This window comes from Passer domesticus, chromosome 7 (assembly GCF_036417665.1).
Source record: "Passer domesticus isolate bPasDom1 chromosome 7, bPasDom1.hap1, whole genome shotgun sequence".
NCBI classification, from domain to species: domain Eukaryota; kingdom Metazoa; phylum Chordata; class Aves; order Passeriformes; family Passeridae; genus Passer; species Passer domesticus.
In genome coordinates, this window is record NC_087480.1 from 11,735,216 (window position 1) to 11,757,995 (window position 22,780).

General features: G+C 39.7%; 2 protein-coding genes across 5 annotated transcripts in view; one reads left to right on the forward strand and one right to left on the reverse strand.

The window, feature by feature from the left end:
* The window catches only part of PAK3 (p21 (RAC1) activated kinase 3), a 235,932-nt gene that overhangs the window by 57,605 nt on the left and 155,547 nt on the right, over positions 1-22,780 (forward strand). Inside the window, exon 4 of the mRNA XM_064426873.1 lies at positions 7,346-7,479. The gene's annotated coding sequence lies outside the window, so the exon portion shown is untranslated. The remainder of the gene's footprint in view (positions 1-7,345; positions 7,480-22,780) is intronic.
* Positions 283-22,780, reverse strand: part of CHRDL1 (chordin like 1) — a 45,113-nt gene continuing 22,615 nt past the window's right edge. For 2 of the 4 annotated variants that reach the window (XM_064426882.1, XM_064426885.1), the window contains exons 5-12: positions 14,582-14,727; positions 13,730-13,823; positions 11,592-11,659; positions 10,700-10,874; positions 7,242-7,436; positions 5,370-5,537; positions 4,150-4,239; positions 283-2,879 (exon numbers count right to left, since the gene is read on the reverse strand). In XM_064426882.1, the coding sequence (XP_064282952.1) occupies positions 2,749-2,879; positions 4,150-4,239; positions 5,370-5,537; positions 7,242-7,436; positions 10,700-10,874; positions 11,592-11,659; positions 13,730-13,823; positions 14,582-14,727 (1,067 nt within the window). In that variant the 3' untranslated portion in view covers positions 283-2,748. The remainder of the gene's footprint in view (positions 2,880-4,149; positions 4,240-5,369; positions 5,538-7,241; positions 7,437-10,699; positions 10,875-11,591; positions 11,660-13,729; positions 13,824-14,581; positions 14,728-22,780) is intronic. The other 2 variants (XM_064426883.1, XM_064426884.1) reach the window with 2 other exon arrangements.

Here is a 22,780-nt window from a genome sequence, read left to right on the forward strand (position 1 = left end):
AGCAGTAAGTCCTGTACTGGTCTCTCAGTTGGCAATGCTTGATTTCTTCTTAGGTTGTTTTCCATATATGGATGTCTATGCTTTAATCTTGCTGGGTAGGTGAAAGCAAAATTAAATTGGGTATTTTCTAGTCTGACTCAGTATTGATTTCACAGCAGACGGCCATGCACTGCACCCAGCTGGGCACATGGCTTCAGACTTTCTCTGAGGTGGCAGCAGCCACCTGCAAACAGGGAGCTGAAACCAAACATCTTGAACAAACAGCACCCTATGCAAACCATCTGATTTTATTATCAACTTCAGAGTTTATTAATTTATCAAACCAGGTCAAAGTGATACAACAAGTACATAAATAAGTACTGTAACAGACATACATCTCATGAAGAGAATGCAAAACATGACACTGTGTATTTTTTTGTCTTTAGTGACCAGAAACCAGAAAAACGCAACACTGTATTTTACTAAATGATGCTTATGATTGTTTTTTGCTTTTCTTAAGTGTTTATTATAAAATAAATACACAATCTGGATTCCACCAGTCCTGTCACAAACCAAAAAAAGCAGGTTGTCTTCCTCATAAAAAAAAAAAATTACAAACACTGTACACTTTTCACTTAGTCTTTTGCCACCATCTACTGCTACAAACAGACGATCCCTGTTAATTGAGAAATCAACTGCTGGTCTTCTCACCAGAACACTACAATTCCTCAGAACCTCTTCCTAAAGATTTATAATAAAATTTTACAGTCCTGCAGTACATTTCAACCCAGTAGTTGCCATGTGCAATCAGTGCTTCTCATGCCAAACTGCTTCTTCTACAGTTACACTGCAGCTCTGGTGCAGTGAGGTTTAGGGCCTTTGTTTAGATATGCTACACCCCTTTCCAACACCAGGACAGGACTTATGGAAGCTGCAGTCTCCTGGAAAGGTGGCAGGACAGTTCACTTCATTCTCCTTTTCATGAACAGTGATAGAGGATTTCTCTTAGCCAGGTATTTCTGCATCTCAACTTGCTGCACTTTCAAATGGTCTGTATGCCCAAACCTCATCTGCTCTCTGTCCAGGCCTGGGGACAGCAGGGTGGTCCTGACATCACCCTGTATGTTTTCTCCTAATCCCCTTCAGCCTTTCCTTCACCTTCATGTCTGTTGTCCTCACTTGCTCCTCTTTGTTGAGAAGTCCTCCTGGGGCTCAGGCAGCACGGCCAGGCCCTGGGTGCCATGGAGAAGCCTGTGCTGCTGATGGAGATTGCCAGGGTCTGCTGCCCAAGCCAAGGGTCCCATCACGATGGTGAAGCTCTGCCTGAACAGGCTTTTGGCATTCAGCACCAGCCTCTCCCACAACCTCATCCCTTTAGGAATGTGGACACCCTTGAGTGCTGTCACTGGCAGAATGACAAACCTCAAAATCCTTGCTGTCACTGTTGATTTCACTCCCTGTGAAGCCCCAGCCCCTGGCTCAGGCCATTTCCATAAAGCTTTGTTTCCTAGCTTGTGTTTTAACAGCACTATTCCTGTCTGCTTGTGGAGTAGAAAATGGGAACAAAAGCAGGCAGAGCCACTTGCATCTTGGGATTTAATCCAATATTGCAGCCACAGGGCAGTGCAGGATTTTGGTGAAAACAGTTTTCAAATTGTTACAATTACTCTGCAGATGAAAGTCGCCTCTCTTAAACACACTGTACATGTGCTATACTAAATTTAACAGAATCTCAGATTTGAGGTTTTTTCCTGAAGATAACAGTTGTCACAACAAGCAGCTGCTTGTTGTGCTCTGCAAGCCCTGTTTGTTGTTTGTCATGGGAGAGAGCTGTTCTTGAAACATGAGACTTGAGAGGTCACCCTCAGAAAAATGAAGATTATGTTTGTAACAAATCAGAACAAATAAATTAATTTCTGTCACAACTTTTAAGGCATTATTAATAGTGAGTTTTAAGCTTTAGGTGTTTTGAAAATACTGCAAGTACTTCACCGCCTTCTGCCACGTCACTTTAGGTGATTTACCAGCCAAGAGCATGTGTAAATAGGGCCCAGAAGAATGAAGTTATTAGGGTTATGATAGGGAGCTAACAGTTTTAGAGAAGTGGGTGGAAGGAACAGTGAAAACCACCTGAAAGCCAACACTTGCTCCAATTGCTATAAAAATATATTGATTGCCACTAACACCTGCTGTTCAGTTTATGGGCTTTGTTTGCTCAACTACAAGACATCATCCCAAAGACAGGCTGCTAAGGAGTCTGTTAGTTTAAATCTGGCTTTTATGTCTCCAACATGAATATTGTATCACTCCTATTTTTCCTCCCATACTACAAGAAATCCGTGAGTCATTTCAACACCAGAAATGGTATAAATTCAGGACAGGATATCATGCTCTCCATAGCTCCTGCACATTTATTAGGTGTCCTTCTTTTCATTAGTTTGAATAACTTGCCAAATAATAATAGTAAAAATGTTCTGTTTTCTCTTTTTAACTTGTAAAAAATGCAACTCTAGGAAAGCACAGTCTTTCTTTCTCCTTCCCCCACCAGTAACACAGAGCCTTCTAGTCTTTTGGAGCAGATATTTGAACAGTTGACACAGACCACTACACATAAAGCAGCAAATTTGCTGTGCATGATGTGAATAATTACTGCATTATAGTTTTGGGGTTTAGGGCAACTGCTGACTTAAGCAAAATAAGCCTGCAGTCCAGCTGCAGATCCAAGTTTTCAGAAGTTTTCTTGTGTTTTTCCCTCCAGTGCTGTCTCCCTTAACAGTGACCCTTTTCAGACTTTTCAAGGTACAAAACCTTTACCAAATCCTCGAGCTCAGTCCTGCACACTCTGCTTTCACACATTTGGCTGATCTGAGCTTCTCCCTCGCTAAATATTTTCCACTGGCCTGAAAACAAAAACACAAAGGAGACAGATATTGACTTAGAAAAGGGCACAGGGACTTTGAAGACATTTACAAGCACTCTGCAAATCAACTGATTCACAGTGGTCAAAGAGGGAATGTCCAATCCTCCCATGGAAAATATTTGAAGAATCTTACAACCATGTAACATATTCCATGCAAAATAACTTTGTTAAAAAAATATGGATCAGAATATTACTATTTTCTTTAATTAAGTAGTCCTGTAAGTTGGCTCTATTTATTCAACCATTTTATGACACTGGATACCCTGGTAAACCAAAGTATTTAAAAGCTGGGAAGCAACACAGCTAAATGTTTCATGTGCTATTAACTCCTCCTACCTGTGCCTAATACAAAGTGTGATGGAAAATAATATTTCTACACATTTATGATAGTGGTAATAGAAATGCTTGCTGTCCTGGTAACTAGAATACTACTGGCTACTAGAATACATTGCAGATAGCAATGACAAGCTTATGGAAGACTGACAGCAAAAAAAACAGGGAATTTTTAATATGAAAACACATCTGTATCTCAATAGGTCTGTAACAATTAAAAATATATTATTTCTGGGAAAAATACTTTTTAACTAGGAAAAAAGTGATAGAAAAAAAAATTCAAGTTGTAATACTAAAGAACAAGGAATTAAAAATGTCTATATTCTATTTCAGTTAGCAAATTAGCTGAATTAGCAATTGTTAACTACTGTCACAATCCCAAACTAGACGAAATACAAAAACCAAATTGAATCAAGAGTGATAAAAGTAATACATGTCCTTTCATAAAACACATTTTAATAATGAAGGTGTTGTTAAGAACATAGGAAAGTAATCTTTCAAATAAAACATAAGTGCATGTAGAACCCCTTTAAAAATATCTGATTTTTTTCCCTTCTAAATTACTTTCTAAAACACTGGGTTAACTTGACATGTTACATAAATAAATCCAAATTCTGCAGCTGTGCTGACATTAGTCATATTTCAGACTTACGCTAGCATGGGCAGAAAAGATCCTATATTGTACTTTATCAAAACACAAGAGACTAAGACAGCATGTACATGAACGACTGTTATAGGTGTCTATATTTTAAATTGCTGTATTTTAATTACTTAAATCTCAGCTTATCAAATATTGTGATCTTATACTAGAGGAAAATTCAGTATATCCATTTGACTGAGATGAGTAACAGAGAATGTTTTTCATGGCTATGATTATATGGAGAGTAGAAACCTCAATAAGTCAGAATTTTACTTACTAAGGGTTGTCCTTGTTATCAACTTGAAGTAAGGAAGTCCTTCAAATTCTCTCTTGGACATTTTTTCAACATAGAAGTGATGGAGAAACCCTTCCATAAAGAAATGAGAAGTGCATGTTATTGGAAATGTGCCCACTGTTACAAACCTGGAGTGCTGTCCTGCCTTTTTGTAAAATTTTCAGTCTATTGCTTTTTTAATTCTGTTTCTCCATCCCTCTGGTTTTTTCCTATTCCCCCGTAAATCCTGTGAAACTGGAATAGCAGCGAGTTTGTGAGGGGTGTGAGAATTAGCCAATTCTTTTCCAAACCAGCTGAATCCTTCCTAATTATGAGTAAATGTGAGATTACAAGTGAAGCCAAAAGTCCAGTGTCTTGGAGAAAAACAGCATAATTCTGCAGTCAGATACCATTTTCAGCAAGCAGGCAACATGACTGTCAAATCATTATTAGGCTTTGTGGCTTTTTAACACAACGTGTAGTTGTGAACCACCCAATGCTCTGTGATTTCTTTTCTGCTCCCACTTTGGCCTTGGCTTTGTCCTTTAAAGCATCTAGAGATGTATCATTTTCATGCAAAAAGGTGCACTGTGAGAGGGTTTCCTATGAGGATCATATGTTTTTTGCTTGAAGTAGATAGAGATGATGAGATGATTTTATGATCTTTATGAGGTTGGAGATAATTGTTATGACACTGAACGTTCACAATTTGCAGTAGTGCTTGGGCTTCTGAAGCTGAATGCTTCTCTGTTTTGTTCTGATTTTACCAGTTAGTCTAGTAAAAGATACTGTTTGCATCCTTAACACATTTTTTCCCATATCCTGTATGTACCATCATGGGTGTATCATCTCTATGGCAGACAGGGCAGACCAATTTCAATGGAAAGCTCTTTGGTCCATCCTAAGTAAGAGCCTCCAGGCACTTGTTTCAAATACTACTTCCCATTTATCTGCAATAAATTACATCAGAGTAATACTGAAAACCTGTTTATTATTGTGCTTTTGCTCCCAAAGAAGGGAGCAAAGGAGTTAGCAGAACTTCAGCTTTGTGTGTTGCTAATGAGTTCTGTACAGAAAAACTCGAGTATGTTGGAAATGGCTGTAATAGTGGTATCCTAAAGAGCCAAAAGAACAGCAGTCTTAAAATGCCTGGATTTGTAAACTGTCCTGGGATTTTAATGGAAGATGATACAGTGTTTAAAGAAAGAACTTTCTCAACTCACCTTTTCTAATTGTCCACACATGTATTTCTATTTGAGGTGGCTTTTCAATCTCAATTGCAATTTTCCTGATGGTTTCTCCTTCCTCTGTGAAAATGGATTCATAGACAGGAAACGTCTCTTTCCCACAGAAGTAATCTTTGTTGTCAAAGGTTTGACTTGGCACATCTTCTGTTTAAAAAACAAAAAGGACAGAGCACATACTACAGCTATAATCAAGTCCTCCAGAATTTACTTGGCATCACTAGCCTACAATGGTTAGTTTGAAAGTAGAATGTTCATTTGTATGGCCACACAAATCCATCTCCAGCTGTTAACAGACACTTAACAGTGTTCTGCCAGATTCTGGTAGCCTGTCCATGGTGGCAAGACAGTATTTATACTTGTAATCCAGTTTCCTAAGGGAGTGAGCTGTGTACAACAATGTGGTCTAGGAGAGTCCTCACAAGTTTTGAACCTGTTGTCTACTTTTCAAGCATATTTGAAATTATGGGGTTTATTTGAAATTATGGGAAATCTCGGGGTAGTAAAAGAACTAAATGAAAATTGGTGGTTGGTTAGAGTGAAGAGACCCAAATTAATGTTTTGCTGAGGACAAGACTCTATGAGGTTTGCATTTTGCTAGGCAGCAGCCACGTGGCCAGTGCAAGCCTGAGCCAGGCACAGCACACATTATCTCTTGCCCACCTGGTAAAGTTGTAGAGCATAAGTAGAAATTGTAATTATTGTGTTTGCAGTTGAAAATTGGGCAGGAATATAAGAGAGATGATACAACTCAGAGGCTCAGACCACTTTTTGTGGAAACATCTAACAATTACATCTCCACATGTACAAGACAGGCTGCAGGAAAAGGTTCAGCTTTCTTAAAAATGGGTACATAGGATCTCAAAAAACAAGGCAGTAACCTCCTTTTTGCCATCAATTTTTCTATTAAAGCCTGTTAGCCAGGCTTTGTTGGCTGTTGTTCCAATGAAATCTGTGGATCTCTGCTTCACAAGTATCCAAAAGACTTAGATACACACCTCCTACCTGCCTACTGCCACTGCGCTGTGTTTTTTTCCCAGTAAGCAAGACTAGCAGGAGATGGGAAGTGTGCATTCTACAAATGTTTCTGTATGTGGCTGAGCAACTCATTTCCTCAGAGCATTCTTGCCCAGTGCATCACCAAACAAACACATAAATGGGTACAAAGGGGAACTGTTTAAAGGCACATAAGGGAACTGGACAGGCCTTTACCTTTGGTATTACATGAAACATGACTTTTCATTTGGCAAACCATCAGCAGAATCCTTTTAGGAGATTTTTCACTAGCTGAAAGCATTTATTTTAGTAATGTCTACATAAGTTTTATCATTAGTGCAGCACAGACACAATGCTAAATCTGTGATAAGTTAGTATTTATTTTAAGGATTAAGTTATGTAACTGACACCAATCAGAGTTATGAATCCTTCTGGTACATTTTAAAAAGCAGAAATGATGTTATCTCCATGTGGATTTTACAAGCTAGAAAATATTTGAAGGTTCTTTTTGGCACTGTGGTGGGAGAAGGGATGGGAGTTTTTTGGCAGCAATGAACTTTCTGTATACATTTCTGTAATACTCTCTTTGGAAATGAGCATCAGGAAGTTGTGTTAACAGCAGAGAGAAAGGCAGTGACTGCTAAGGACATGTGCCAGCAGCATGTCCCCTGTGTGAGGAGCAGCAGCAAGAGGAGAGGTGGCCAGGCAGCTCTGCCTGTCTCATGAGGCCTCTGCACACAGGCTGGAACATGGCACAGCTGCTGCTGTTCACATCAGAGCTTGTGATCAGGAGGCTTGAGCCAAGCCCTTTAGCATGCACAGCAAAAAGGTGGTCTGTGATCAACTTTGTTTTACCTGGACAGACTTTACAGCATTTTCCTTCTACTTTCTGAGGGTATTTGCAGGGATATTGTTCTGGACAGTGAATTTTCTTACATTCTTGTTTGGTGATGTTGCAGGTGCACAACACACACTCTACGACTCCAAAGGCCCGCAGATTGGGATGCCAAGATTCACCATGCGAGTATGTTTTGCCATTTGAAACACAAACTACAGAAGAAAAGAAAAAGAAGAAAACGTTCAAGTGGAAAAGGTATGTTCACTTGCTACCTGTCTATAAATATTCATTTAATTCATGCACATTGTTTAAAGTAGTGTCTCCATACATCATCTGTTAGCATCTCAGGCCTGTTTCTCTGCTTTTTAACTTGTAGTTCCTTTATTTAAAATGAGTCTGAGTCTGTGATCACCCTTTTCTGAGCAGTTTTTCCTTGATGCCAACTCTGCTGACGCTGATGTCCATTAGGTTTTGAGGAAAACAGTGAAGGTCAAGTGTCTGACTAGCTGCCCCCAGTTCATGCATTTCAGTTATGCATTTACCAGCTTAGAAAACTCACTCCTTCCCCTTGTATTCTCAGTCTACACACAGGACACAGCCTGCTACAATGGTTTTGGCTGCATTTGAATTAAATTTGGAGATGAGAGGTTCATGTCATTTGCTACTGAGTCATCTACACAGCTTCAGCCATTTGCTGAACATGGCCTTTGCAGCGAGAGCAATGCCATCAGCTGGCTGGGTCAGTGATACCTGAGCCTTTTATTCCTTGTACATGAGAGTTCTGCTACGTAGCACAAAGAACAAAGCACACAATACTTGCAAAATGAAGTTTAATTCCTTTGTGGAAATATGTATGTTGATAGGTATAGAAATTCATTTGGCTTTTGGAATCACAAGAAAACTTGAAAAGATTCATTAGGGACTGAAATTTTATTCCAACAGCTTCTAAGAACTTCAGAATATTTATTCATCAGAGCCCCTGGGAGTCAGAGAAATACAGCTGACACAAAGAGAGTGGAAAAATCCATGCCTGGTAGAAGCCACTTTGGGTCACCCAGCAGTTGATGGGAATTAAATCACTTTACACCATGTTTCCATTTGTCCTATAAATCCTACTTCTTTCTTTTTAAATATTTTATAAACACAAAGAAAAATGCAAACTAATCCTAACAAGGTGAAAAAAAGGGCACTGCATGATTTCTAAAAGCAACAAAAGTGAAGCTGGGATATGTTGTAAATATTTCCAATTCTTCTAATATGCCATCATTTTTATTAATGTTCTTATTTGTAAAATATGTTCCTATTTTTTCTGTAACTTTCAAAAGCAATTTAAATTTTATCTGTAATCTCAAATTTATATCTAACTGGTAACAGATGTAACCAACTGGTTTATATATTCTAGTGAGTTACTGAGATTTATGGGGAGTGTTTTTTGCAATGTCTTTCATGAGCTTATGCTATCATTTGGTTAGTAATTTTCTACTTTTTAACTCTTTTTTTTAAGACATGGGGTTTTTTTAGACATAGGAAACAGTTTTGTTTCTCAAATAAAAGTAAAGTTTTACATGTATAATAAGAACATGGGAGAAAGAAATTATAAATAAAAAACTGGTAAGTACTGCTCAGCAGGCTTCTTACATGCTTAAATAGCATAATATTGCTAATTTGTATGCTTCCATGGACTTCTTTTCCCCCAGCCAGAGTTCTCCAGATCCTTTACGGACATAAATACTTCCCAAGTTCTCCCTGACAGAAGGGATAATACATGACATTGTATGGATACATACTCTCTGTCTTTTAAGGGTTTTTTGACACAGAACAATTAAATAAATACTCTGAGGCAGCAGATGAAGACTCTAGTAGAAGCCAAATACTGGCAAATAACTTCTAGTTATCCTGTTTTTAGTGCTCTTCATGCTCAGAATGAGAAATCTGTATCCATACAATCACATAGTATTTGCACATCAGAAGAGTTGTGAGTTTGTTCTTTAACTTGTTGAAATGTGTCTAAAGACATGTGCATTAATTACTAAAACGCTTGTTAATTGCACAGGAACAAAAGAAAACACATGGTCAGCATTCCTGTTTCCATCATGGGGATCTCTCAGACACTCTCCAGGCAGTGAGTGTCTGAAGTTATACTGCATCCAGAAATATGCTGCTCGTCTTTATGTCCTTTATTTGCTGAAACAAGTCAGTTAGAAACTGCTTTGATGATGTCTTCATGTGCAAATTACATGTCAAAGATATTGCACTGTGTGGAGATTCCTGCTCCTAGATTCACCATAAAACACTGGCATGATCTGAATGCTTTTTCATGCTTGTTCAGGTGGATAATAAAGATCCTATAGCCAACATTCCTTCTGTTAGTTAATACCTTAAAAGATTAGTTGGCCGTAATACAAGGGATTTTAACTCTTTGTGGTAGTTTCTAAGTATGCTGACTGGTATTTATGGATAGATGCTCTTCTGAGCATGTGTTTTTACAGCTATTTCTTTTATAGCTTCCTAGGCCTGTTACTGCAGACCTCTGTTCACAGAGGTACACCCCCTGTGGGAACTGAGCATTCCACCCTTTTACTGTATAAAACCTGCTGTCCCACTAACTGGTGAACTGGTATTTTCCCCTTGTTTTTGTCCTTCCTGTAGTGCATGAGGAATATGACTTAAATATGGTTTGCCACCTGGGCTTAAAATTCTGCTGTCCCCAAAACATAGCATGTCCTATATTCTATTAGCAGAAGGCACTAGAAGTTTCTTTACAGTGAGAATCATTACATTGGTTACATTTGCCTCTCTACAGCTCAGGCATCCAGTACAGGCTAACTGCCTACTCTGCCTCTTGTGTTAGTCACAGGGGAGGGAGACCATCCCTTGTATCCCACTGTCTCAGAAAACTTGTTTAAGGTGGGGGAGGACAAGAGACTGTCTTTCATGAGAATAATTTGCTAACTCTTACAGGCAGAAAACATCCTGATACTGTTGCAAAGCTTTATGATCTAAGATTTGCAGGGCAGTTGAAATATAAGCTGTTTGCAGCTATAAAAGTTACAAAATAGGAGAGAGTATAAAGAAAATAGCCACAAACAATCTCCTCCAGGACAAGTCACTGTGTGAACAAGTTAGTGAATCTAAAGGCATTGTGGTGTCCTCTGTGGCACAAAGCACTGACTTCCCTGGCAGCCACCACATGAGCTCTCAGAATTATGGGGCCCAATCCCACAAAGTAACTCAGACAGAAACACTGCTTTTGCAGAGTGAAATGCAATGTTGTACATGTAGGCAGACCTGATCTCAGTCAAGAAGGAATTTCATATCCTCAAGAGATTATTTCTTTTGCCTCCCCGATTTGCATCAGATTTCTCAATACCAGTGGGAATTTTCAAGATTCTCCTGTATATTTTGAGAGGTCTTTTGAGCTCTAGGTGCCTGATTCCTGACCCAGAGCAACAGTGGAAGAAGTGCTTGTCTTTACCTCGTCCATGCCTGTGCTTGTTGTTGATGACGATTTGTACGATTGTTCCGGAGGCCTGCTGGGGGTCTGGTAGGACTCCACGGTTACTCCTGGCACTGGGAAATCGTGGCATGTTGACTGCCTGCCTGGCAGAGCTGGCTGACAGGTCGTAATGCGAGCGATGGTATGAGTGTCTCTGGAGACAGAAAGAGAGCAGGAGAGTCAATGTCTCATTCCAGTGAACAAGGGGTACGAGTAGGCAACCAGTACTGCTGGACTAAAAGTAGGTGTAGTAGTGCATAGCATGTTTTCTAGAGCAAAAACACTGCTTCTTTTCAGAGAATCATTTTCCAAAGTGCCCATGAACCTGAAGGTTTCATATTACAGCCCTTATTTTATAGACATGATTCTTCCCGCTCACCCAAAGATCTGCTTGTTCATGTATTTAAGTAATGCACCTAATGCTTAAAAGCCCTTCAGATTCTCTTCAAATGCTGTTACAAAAATAATCTCTTGAGCAGTAAGTTGTTAATGAGATAATAATACTTTTACCACCAAAGACAGTGAAGCCCTGTACTGAATATATATGTGTGTATGTGAACTGGGAAGCAAGTATTTGCAATTATTATTTAAGAGCAATTCTTGCATAGCAAACCAGTACTGTCAAATTTTATTCTTACAGAGCATATACAGAAAAATACAAATCCAGAGACTTCAGGAGCTCTTGCTCTAATTCAGCATTATTCATGAATGCAGGTTGAGCGAAAGAAACGTGTTTTGGGCTAGATTCACAGAACCCAGAATGAGGCAGTAGGTATTCAGACCCATTATCATCCTTTTCTCTTTTTTCCCAATGTACTGCCATGCACAGCAGAGCACGAAAGTATGTCTTTAAACTGTAGGTCCCACTTACAGCTTCCCTGTTGGCTGGCTGCCGAAATATGTCTCCATCAGAATGTTCCCATGATAATTCTCCATCCCCTGTACATGAAGCAGAACAGTATCCATTAGAGGAGTAACTGTGCAACACTTTGGGAGATACAGAGGGGAAAAGTCTCACCTGGCTTTACAGCTGTATTAGGGTCTAGTCAGTAGCAGAAGAATGAATATGAAAATCAGCAAATTTTGATAGTAATATACTTGGCCATGCAGGGAGCACAAACTGACTCACATTCTCCTCCCCATGAGCTGTGCTAGATCTTTGCAAATATTTTGTTTAGGTTTGCATTTCATAGAAAACACAGCGGCAAGATAAAAGAGCTTCTGGTGTATTGAAAAAGACAAGGTAGATTATGAGATAAATGATCATTTCACCATTTTCAAATAGGAGCATACATTAAAAAAAACCCTGGATCACTGCAGACAGTGGGTCGCCTCTAATGCATAATCTGATGTAATCTCACCTCTCCTATGGAAATGCTAATGAACTGGTTTCTCATTAGTGATTGTGTCTGAAGTCACCGACTTCTCCAGTGTAAGGCTGGTTTACTGCATAGCTATGTTTGATACTTTGTACTTTGAAAGTCAGATTGATTTTTGTAACTGGAAGAGGCTGGTTTCAGATACAGCTCAAATAACTACCTGGTAACCGACATCAGACAATTAACAAGGATTTACTTTAATTAACTGTCAGTGTATTACATTTAAAACAGTATGTCACTATATTTCTTCCTGGGAACAGAACTATCACTTTGCTTGTTTGAGATCAGGTGGCTTCACAAGCAGTTTGCCTGGCAAAAAGTTTCAAGATTTGTAAAGATACTGTGGAGTAACATGGTAAAGCAGCAAAAAATCAGGAATAATCTCTGTGCAAAGAACTACAGAGACATCCTCATCCTTGTTCTGTCTGAGGTGATGTGTTCATGCAGCACAGAGCACTGCCCTCCTGAGAGATCAACTCAGGTCCTCCATAGTGCCACACATAAGTTAATTACCACTGCATGGTCCCCAGAGCAAGCAGCTTTGTCACCCTGCTGCACTGACAGGACTACACAGCTTCTGTGCAGGACCTTGTTCCTTCAATTGCACTGGGCTCTCTCTGCATCCTGCTGCTTTATCAGCACTGATGCACTCTCAGGTACCTTCCTGCTGCCTCAGCCCTCCACTGCTCAGAGCTTTTGGTTCAGTTTGTTCACTCACACAACTCCTCAGGTCAGGGACTGAGGGACTACGCTGGTTTGTGTTTCACAGCTCTTGCACCATAGGGAAAATTATACAACCAACTAGATAATGCTCCTTATTTTTACCATACAATAGTACTGAGTTCAAACAAGCAGAATATTAAAAGAATGAAGCAGCACAAAGGTGCAAGCAGGGGAGATTTTCAAAGCATCCTGGCATCACTGATATTTTGAGTGGCACTTCTGAAAAGCACAGGTATCTTTAAGCACTTGTCTGCATCTTTGAGAACAGGCCATAGATGCTTAGATACCCTGGAAGTGGTGGTTCAAGTGCCATAATACTAATAGTGAGATAAATGCATTTAGAAATTCTCAGACATCTAGGGCTTTTAAACAGACAGTTAGGTTTAGACATTCAGAGAGGCTAGGAAGGCCTCTAGAATCAAGTGTCCTGTGGGTACAAGATCTAAAATGCAATTGCTAGTAAAATACTGAAGTCACCTGAATATTGTCTGACACCTAATTTAATTTGGAGTAATTGCCCTTGCCTCTGGATTGAAATTCTAGTGTCTTGCACAACTTGAGTAGGTCTGCTAACTTGTCAGACAGAAGCTCATCTTTTATTACAAAGCTTCTCTACCCACAGTAATGGCAGCTACTTCAGTACATCATTTGAAGCCTTGATTTACCTCATTAGGGGGATGCAACTTTATCATCAGAGCATTCTCAGCTTGTTTCAATTTAGGAAAACAAAGGTAGCAATGTTACCTTGCTGGCACTCACACAGTAATTTCCCAACATGCATTGGATTGTAATTACATGGGAAACTTGCAGACAGTGTCCTGAGTGACAGTGCTGGTGACAGACAAGGCTCTGAAAGGGGAAGGAGTAAATTCAGAGCCTTTCCTTCTGTGACTGGGCTTGAACGTACCTCTGCAAACTGGACAGCAGGACTCCGGAACAGAAACTGGGAAGGAGCAAGTTAATTTGGGACAAGTCTTCAATCCACAGTACACATTTCCTTCCTGCCAGTAAAACAAAAAAGGGAATTTAGAAGAAGTTGTTGATTGTCTGGTACTGTACGTTCTTTTTTTAATGGACATGCTTAAATCTGTGTTTACATAAATGCCACTCTATGCAAAAAGCAGAATATTAGATTAGAACAGTCTGTTCAGTACTTGGCCTATGAAATTATTAGTTCAATGAAGAATATGATGATGATTTTATGAGAGGAAGTAGAGAGCTGCCAGTAGTTGATACTGAAGAGCTGGCTGGATTGAGAGGGATGTTTTGGTTCAGACACGCTCTGAAGAGTCAATGGGTGACTGCTCAAATATACTGGATTTGAATTGTGACATCCCAGGAATGGCTCTGTGGTCCAGTGCCAGCTCAATGCTGTCCCCTCCCAGCCTTGGGGCTCTTTACTTATCAGCTCAGTCTAAATGAAATCAGTCATTGGTTTAGTGCTATATTTTCCAGTTAAGTCAAAGGGAAATATTCTATATATGTTAAGCAGCAATATTTTACCTGCTGCCTGTGCACTGTAAGCTCAGTCACAGGAGAGGCAGGGTATGCACTGTGCACTGTGTTTAAGATATCATCTGGCATTTATTTACCAGGTACTGCACACTCTCACCAGCTCTGAGCACTCTCTCATGAGTTTCATCATTAATTCTCAATTCCCAGCCTTTGCTATGCATTGCTTATATTTCAGTGTCATATCTGCTAGAAGGGAGAACTGGAGCATAGACAGAACAGGGATCTGTCAAATCGTGTTACTTACTGAGCAGCTGCACTGGGCACACTGGTTTGCTTGCCTGTTTTGGAAAAGCCCTTCAGCCACAAACATTTCTCCATGGTGGTAGGTGGTGCCATTGTATTCACAGGATTTCCCGGTGATTTTGCTGCTTACTGAGAAAAGGGAGTCTTCTGGAAGCAAGGGGAAAGGAACATTTCATGCAAATGTTCTTGAAAATTCACGATGTCTTAAATACAGGGGAGGCAAAACTTCCCTTCTCCTTCATTTCTCTTTATTATGGAAGGACAAGTTCTGTAATGCTGCAAAGTACAAGTGATATGCTACTTGCTGAATTTTGGTAAATGACACTTTCAGGTGACTGTCCCAGTCAATCCCAGGATGCTGATTACCAACTGCAATGCCAGCACTAATGGCCCTGTCTCAGGCTGCAGTTTTCCCTTGTTCTGCAGCATTTGGTATTAGGACAGAGGGGTGTGGTGATGTGCCTACTTGCTACATGCACATGGCTCTTTCATGCTTTCATGTAAAAGGCATTAGGTGCTGAATGCACAGAGAATCCCACTATCAATAGCACTGTTCTAGCAGAGTTTCCCCCTTCTTTGTATTGGGTACTGATATATATATATTTTTTTTAATTATTTCTAGTATTATAGCCCACTGAGAATTTAATTGCAGGTTACCAAGTTGTGCCACAGTGCATGGATGATTCCCTGCTATCCACAGGCACAAACCTTTAGATAGAGGAGCAGCAGTGGTGATGATGATGGGACTGCCAAGGGAGAGCTATGTGCCAAGTGTTTGTTCCTAGTGGCTTTCACAATTCATTGCTGCTGCTGTTTTCAAAACAGGTAAAACTTGTCAAAGGCAGATGCTAAAAGCTAACCATAAGTTGATTTTTCTCTGACATGCACTCTCATTTTAATGTCAGATGTGCAGATGAGGGAACTTTGTTTGCAGAATTCAGTCCATATGACAAAGTGCGCAATATGGCAGTGTCAATTAAAAAAACCCTCCTGCTTCAACTCAGTATCATAAGGAGTTCTGCACCACATGGGTTAAATGCTTTTCTAAGACATAAAGCTATCCATACCTTATGCTAAAACATCCCCCAGAGTGTTTAGCTATTAGCAGTTGATAAACTGTGCAAAGGGAGTACACTTTACCCATGAAATGTGAGTTACTTGACACTGCTTGGGCAGTGAACCTGGCACTACATATTTATATTCACATGAATTTAGCATCTCAGTATGGGAAAAGATATTTCAAACAAGGGCTCTGTGGAAGTAACAACGGAGTGTTTGTTCTCTGGAGCCCAAATCACAGCAAATTTCTAGGAATGCAGCTGAAATTTCAGTCAGTGGGTTTGGGCTTTCATGTAAAAGAAACCTGAATATTCAGGTTTTTCTACAGTCCCTTTCATTACCTATCAGATAAACCTGGAGATATTTTTCTGTGAAACCATGACACCACAGAATGTACATTTTTCAGCTGTGAGCTCAAGTGAAAAAGCAGTTTTCTGCTGGTACACACTGCCATTAAACAGTCATTTCGTTTTCCATAAAAGCATACACTAATTACATTGGCCCATCAAATAGTAATACTTTAAATGCCAAATGTCAGATCTGTCTGTGGAACATGCATGTACTACAGTGTTTGAGAGTGCAAAGTCCATGGGGTCAGCAAAGTCCATTCTGTAGGAGACTGGCAGAAGTCAGCTAGCCAGGGTTCCTTGCCTGACATTTCATTGCCTGACACACTTGGTATTTGCACTTCCCCAGCTGAAGTTGGATTCATCATTATATCAAAGCAATCAAGAGTGTCGAATGACACCTTTCCAAAATCTTATAAAGAGTACAGAGCCCTGACAACATCTGTGTTTGGATCAGAAATGCATTGCTTTTGGCACTTGCTGTATGGTTTGCTACTAATGCACAGTCTGGAATGGCAAAATGTATGCTCTAATTAAGACAGCCTTCAAAAGTCATCAGCAGAAGATTCAATTGACAAATTCAGCTACTATTTATGCACAAATATTGGAAAACATGGATAAAGAGGCACTTTTCAGGACTGTGATGCCTCCCAAAACTTAAATCTGTTTCTTGGGTTTTCTGAGAGTCATCTCATGGAAAGCAGGAGGAAAGACTGACAAACCTTTAGTTATCTCCTCGCCCCCTGAGCAACTGGAAGAGCAGAAGACTGGAAAGAAATTCAAATGGAAGGAGAAATGAAAGGATAACACAGATGGTCCTTGACTGGAGACAAGGCCCTGTTCACACAGCCTCTGCAGGACATTGCTGTGCCCATGTGGGAGGCCTGTCCAAAAGCAGTGTGTGGCTTGTGCTCTGACATTTTGCTAAGACCAATACCTGAATGACTCACTGTGACTCTTCAGAGTGTTGGATGAAGAGAGTAAATTTTACTGCAGATTTACCTTGGTATATGCCACATCACTCAGTTCTGTAGGAAATCACCAGATGCCCTTAAAATGTGGCTTCTAAATAAGGAAAGAGGACAGTGCAACTTTTATTGCTTGGAAAATGATGGCAGAGAGAATTGCATTAGGTAATTGTGTTCATCTATGTTTCTTTTAATCAATCACAGAGGTGGGCCTGTGACAGCTACATCATTACATGCAGCCCAAAACACATGTACAACTGCCTGTCTGGAATTTAGGATGAAATTCTGTTGGTATTTTAAACCAGAGAATCACAGGATCACCAAGCTTGGAAAGGATCATTAAGATAGTCAAGTCCAACTTTCAACTCAATACCACCACCATGTTCACCACTAAACCATGTTCTCAAGTGCCATATCCACATGTTTTTTGAACACTTCCAGGGATGAGGATGCCACCACTTCCCTGGGCAGTCTGTTCCAATGCTTCACAACCCTGTCTGTCAAAACATTCTAAACACAGATAATGTAAACCTGCCCTGATGCAACTTGAGGCCATTTCCTCTCATCCTGTCACTTGTTACCTGGGAGATGAGACTGACACCCACCTCACTACAACCTCCTTTCAGGGAAATGAAGTCTTATTTGATTAAATAATTGTAAGAAAAGTCAGTTTCAATTACAGGATATAAGACCATGATTTAAGTCCTATGCACAGACCTGTCCATATGGTCATTTAGCCCATTAAGTGACTGGACATATTTCATTATTGCACAGAGTCAGATCTTATAAAGTCTTCAGATCAAGACCACATTACTTGTTATGGCAAAAAAATATATACAGTCATATATTGGAGATGGCATATTGAAGAGAACTGATCCTCTCCAAACACAGCATTTGCCTGGAGCTGCAAGGAAGATTTGTTTATTTTTTGTATCCAAATATAATTTCTGTCTGGTGCAGTTTCTCTCTGCCTAACTTTGCTGGTGTGTGACTGATTTTCTTCAACTCATACTTGGTTTCTTTTCTAATGCTTTTTAAATCATGGCTAATTAGAGGAGTTCAGACTCCCCCATGATATCATATTCTCCTGTAGAATGTGAAATTAGAGTCACTGTGGATTGTTTTAGTAAGTGCCACATTTGAGCTTTGAAAAATTTTGTCATTAATGCTGATATCAGCATGCATTATTCTGTGCTTTAGAAAAGACAGGTTAGAAGCAGATTAATTAACTGCAAATATACTGCATTGCTCAAAGCTCTATTTGTAAACCTTGCTTCCTAATCAGGACTGTTCCCAAAGCTTTATCTGGCATTTTAATGGTGCTGACTAACATTGCTTTAATTAGCTGCTTCTGTAAAGTACCAGGCAAACCATCTGTGTGAATCCATTTAATTAACTGGGTTCAATCTAAGGGGTTTTTCCTGGCATTCTTAGCATGTCAGTGGAAGCAACATCCAGTGTATAGGGTAAAGATGTTATAGCATTAATTGTAAAGGAAATATCTCTGTTTCTGTGGTTGGCATTTACTCTGTAAGGGCTCAGACTTCTATACAGAAGTTGAGAGGTCTCAACTTCTCAAATATATATTTGCCTACAATTTTAGTGTGATCAAGATAAGACCATGAGTCTGCAATGTGGATAGCAGTGATTTATCACCATCATTAGCATCAGGTAATGGCAGGAGCCAAGATGTACAAGCTGGGCTTCACATGACCTGATATGGATTTCAATTTATCCTGTAAATAACTTTAGAGGTTAAATCTGGCTGAAGAAATACTTCAGATTTTACAAGCAGACAACAGAATACAACTGTATCAAAAATTGATTAACTTCAAAACAATTATTTTTTAAAAAGCAACTGGAGACTACAGTGGCTATGCCTGAATACTTTTATTCAAACATTCCTCTCTTCCAAACATGGGATCCTGTCCAGCTTCTTTTGTCTGCCTGGGCTGTTTTTCACTGATGTCCCATACACACAAGGTAAATTCCAGGCTCGATGAAGCCAATAGAAAGGTTTCCTTCAGGATTCAGCCAACATATGTGCTTGAATGCTGCTTTTTTTGAGATTGATGCTTGTACTGTGAGGAACTGTTGATCTATACAAACAGGATTTGTATCAACTAAGATCTGTAGTACAACTTGGTGTGAAAGTCAACTATGAACTAGAAGTGCATACAGGTATAGTTCACAGATTTCATAAACTGTGCTTCATTTGACAGAGCATGCAAAGAAACAGTATGGCAAAAATTTGGCATGAAGGGATGCTACCTCAGTGTGAACTGCAGCACCAGTGCTTTCCTGATAATCTGACAAAACAGTGTTAGATATGAATTTCATAAACCACAGAAAATTTCTGGAAATTTTCTGGTTCAATGGAACCTGCTCCAACCACATATTTTTTCATGGAAGCCTGTCTGGGTTCCTGATGCTCTGCCCATACTTGAGGTGTCCAAGGGCTAAGGTTTGAGGAAAGAGTCAAAAATGTACACATACCCAACTTTCCAGTCTTCTGGGAGAAACAGATGCTCTATCACATGGATCACAGTCAGTTTTGGAAACACCATCTTTCAACTTTTTATGTTTACAATTCTGTTCCTTCCTGGATTGTTATAAAAACTTGGTCCTGAGATGCTTTACCCTTACTTGGATATAAAGCAGAAGAGCATCAGTTATTTGCTACTAATCCCTTGAATAGCTTAGACAAATTCCATGGGCAGTTCCTGATGTTTAAAACATTGCTAATTTCTGCAAAAGTATTTATGTGCAGAGTGAAAAGCATTAACCAGCTATGAGCAATCTAACCTTTTGGGAAATGGGAGATTACTTTTTTGAGGAATGGCTTTAGGATCCAGGCCTTACTACAATCAATTAAGTGCTGAACTTGGATCCATCTGGATAAAGACAAGAATTACAGGTATAATTACTATTTAGGACACACCTAACAAACTGGGAAAACACCTTAGAATCAGTCATGGCATGGTAATCAGTGAAGTGTTTATGATGTGACATCTGAAAGACAAAAAAATCAGCTGCTTTTGGGCACTCCTTGCCATTGGGGACAAGGAGACATCTTGGCTTTGTGACATTCACTGTGCTTAGCTGTACTGACTGCAGCCAGTGGCAGCTTGAAGTGAGTGTCCTCCTGAAATGGATGCTGCACTCATTGGCCAATGAAGGCACAAGCAAAGCTCCTGCCACTCCCAACCCTCTGCAGGGTCTGCTGGGACCCTGCACAGCACCTCAGCAAGGTCTGTGGGGTTTTATTGCATCTCTGTGAGGTGCTTGCTCCTACATTATTCTGTCCGTTTGTGTTAGTACTTAACACTCTCACTATTGCTTATTTTAGTATCAGAACATCTGGCAAAGAACATTTTTTAAAAATCCTACAGACTCTTGGCTTGCTGACTTAGAAACTATTTTTAAACTGCAACATTCAGAATCACCTAGTGTCATTTAATGAAAAAGATATGCTTTTAGTGTCCAGCAGAAAGGCTGGGTGCCCAGCCTGGCTTGGGTTTTACAGTTTGTCTATTTTATTAACCACCCTTATAAAAACAATCTAGTGCTAAACAATATGAAATTAATCACAAGGTCTAATGCCTTAAGAAACTTACCATACTGGGAACTGTTTTGCAGATAGTCTGCTGGGTTTTTTTTTAAAGCAGACAGATGATAGATTATGAATTTGAATACAGAGAGGATTTTATGAAACATGTTTTCTGAATCAACACAGAGCATAAGCATGTACAGACCAAGAGACTGAGGATTGTTTTGGAACCATATTCACTAGAGAAGCAATTGGATTCTGCTGTAACTCTGGGACAACTGTTTGCACTGACATCCCTTCTGCACATTTCCTGGTATTCCCAGTGAGTTCTGCTACTTAATGTACACAACTGCAAGTGTCAGTTTAGTTTCAAGAGGGACTCCAGAGCTCTCTGGGCTGTATCCTGGTGCAGGAAACTGTCCTTGGACACGAGCTGACCAGTGATCTCACATGCTGCTTTCTGTACCCCTCAAGTTGTAACAGCATCATGAAAGGCTCCATTACTTTCCTTGTAACTTAAAATTTGACTAAGAATTGTAGGTTATCCATTCAGAGGCCACACATAAAGAGCAATCATGAAATAAAACACAATTCTTGGAAATGTGCAGATCACAAGCATTTCTAATGCCAGAGGGGAACAGGAGTTGACTATCAAAGTACTTCCTCCTATTTTGCATATTGAAAATTCTGTGAAACCTGAATCAGCTCAGGCACACACAGTGCCCAACACAAGTGGGCAGTACTTTCATTACCTGACATCTGCTTTTGGAAGACTGTTGACTCAGGTAGGAGTTACCCAAAAGTCTCTTAAAAATATATAGTTAATTCTCCTCTTTCATGGAATCTGGGATTTTTCCCTAGAAACAAACTATTCTGTAGGGTAATGTACACATATAAAGATATAGGGATGATTTTTGTGTGCTATGTCTCTTAGTGGTTTCATAGCAGTGTTAAAGGCTGACAAAATAGGCTTCATGCTCCCCTGCAAAAGATTAATTCTAGGAGGCCCCAAAATACTGAAGTAGTCTGGAATAAGAGTAATGGGATAACATATTCATGTGCAGAATCTGAATGGCAAATGCATTCAAACTGAAAGAGAGTTAGTTTAGATTAGATATTAGGAAGAAATTAATTACTGTGGGGGTGATGAAGCCCTGGTACAGGTTGCCCAGAGAAGCTGTGGCTGCCCCATCCCTGGGACTGTTCAAGGTCAGGCTGGACAGATCTTTGTGCAGCCTGGTCTAGTGGAAGGTGTCCCTGCCCATGGCAGGGGGCTAGAAGACCTTTAAGGTTCCCTCTAACCCAAACCATTCTATGTTTCTATGAATTTACTTGTCTAGTTACTTTTGATTGCAGACAGTTGAAACATGCTTGGATCCTCTGCATGTACAAGAGGAAAACAAAGAGTAAATCAAAGGACTTCAAAATTCACTTTGTAAGGGGATCAGGGCTAAACTCCTCTCTCCACCTTTTAAAATGCTATGTGCCTCTTCTGGTTGCTGGAACAGCACTCTGACAGCTAGATTAAGCATGTAAAGATGTGAACAGTTGTTGAGCTGCTCAGATTAACAATGTCTGAATTAGCCGTTTTCTACCTAAGGAATCAGAGCTCTGAAAAAGTGGTAATGAGTCCTTTGACTTCTTCAGCCAAAGCTCTTCCCAGTCCTGGAGAAATCTAAGTGCTAGCAACATTCCAAGTAAAAGATAAAGAAGCCTGCCTCCAGGCAAAAATCCTCTGTGTTAGGCGGTTCCCTCTCCTAAACACAAGACAACAAAATATGGTTATTGTATATAAGGAACAGCTATTCAGTATGAGACATATTTGGAATGGAGGTATAAATATGTGTTTATAATCTGATCCTTACAAATTCAAAACAGAACAGCCTAAGACTTAAAAGAGGTGAGGGAAGCATCCTGCAGAGATTATGCAGCTTGCTAGGACTGAGTGACGGTGACTTTTTAATCATAGTTATGTTGAATAAATCTGGGGAAACTCTGTTGATTGAACTAACCTTGATGTTATGTGTGCAAACCAAACTGTATTTTTAAAATATTATTTTTAAAAAGATCCTTATGTGTATATGGAAAAAATATCACATAAATTATATTCTTCTGTGTTTATGCAGTGCATTTCATGCAGAAATAATAGTACTTTATATAACACAGAGCACTTGCCTATTTTCCTGCAGTTCCAGTGAAACTAAGGTACAGTAAGAACAGTAGGTTTGCTTTGTACTCAGAGATCCAATTAATGTTTGTCTGCTGACCCATTTGTA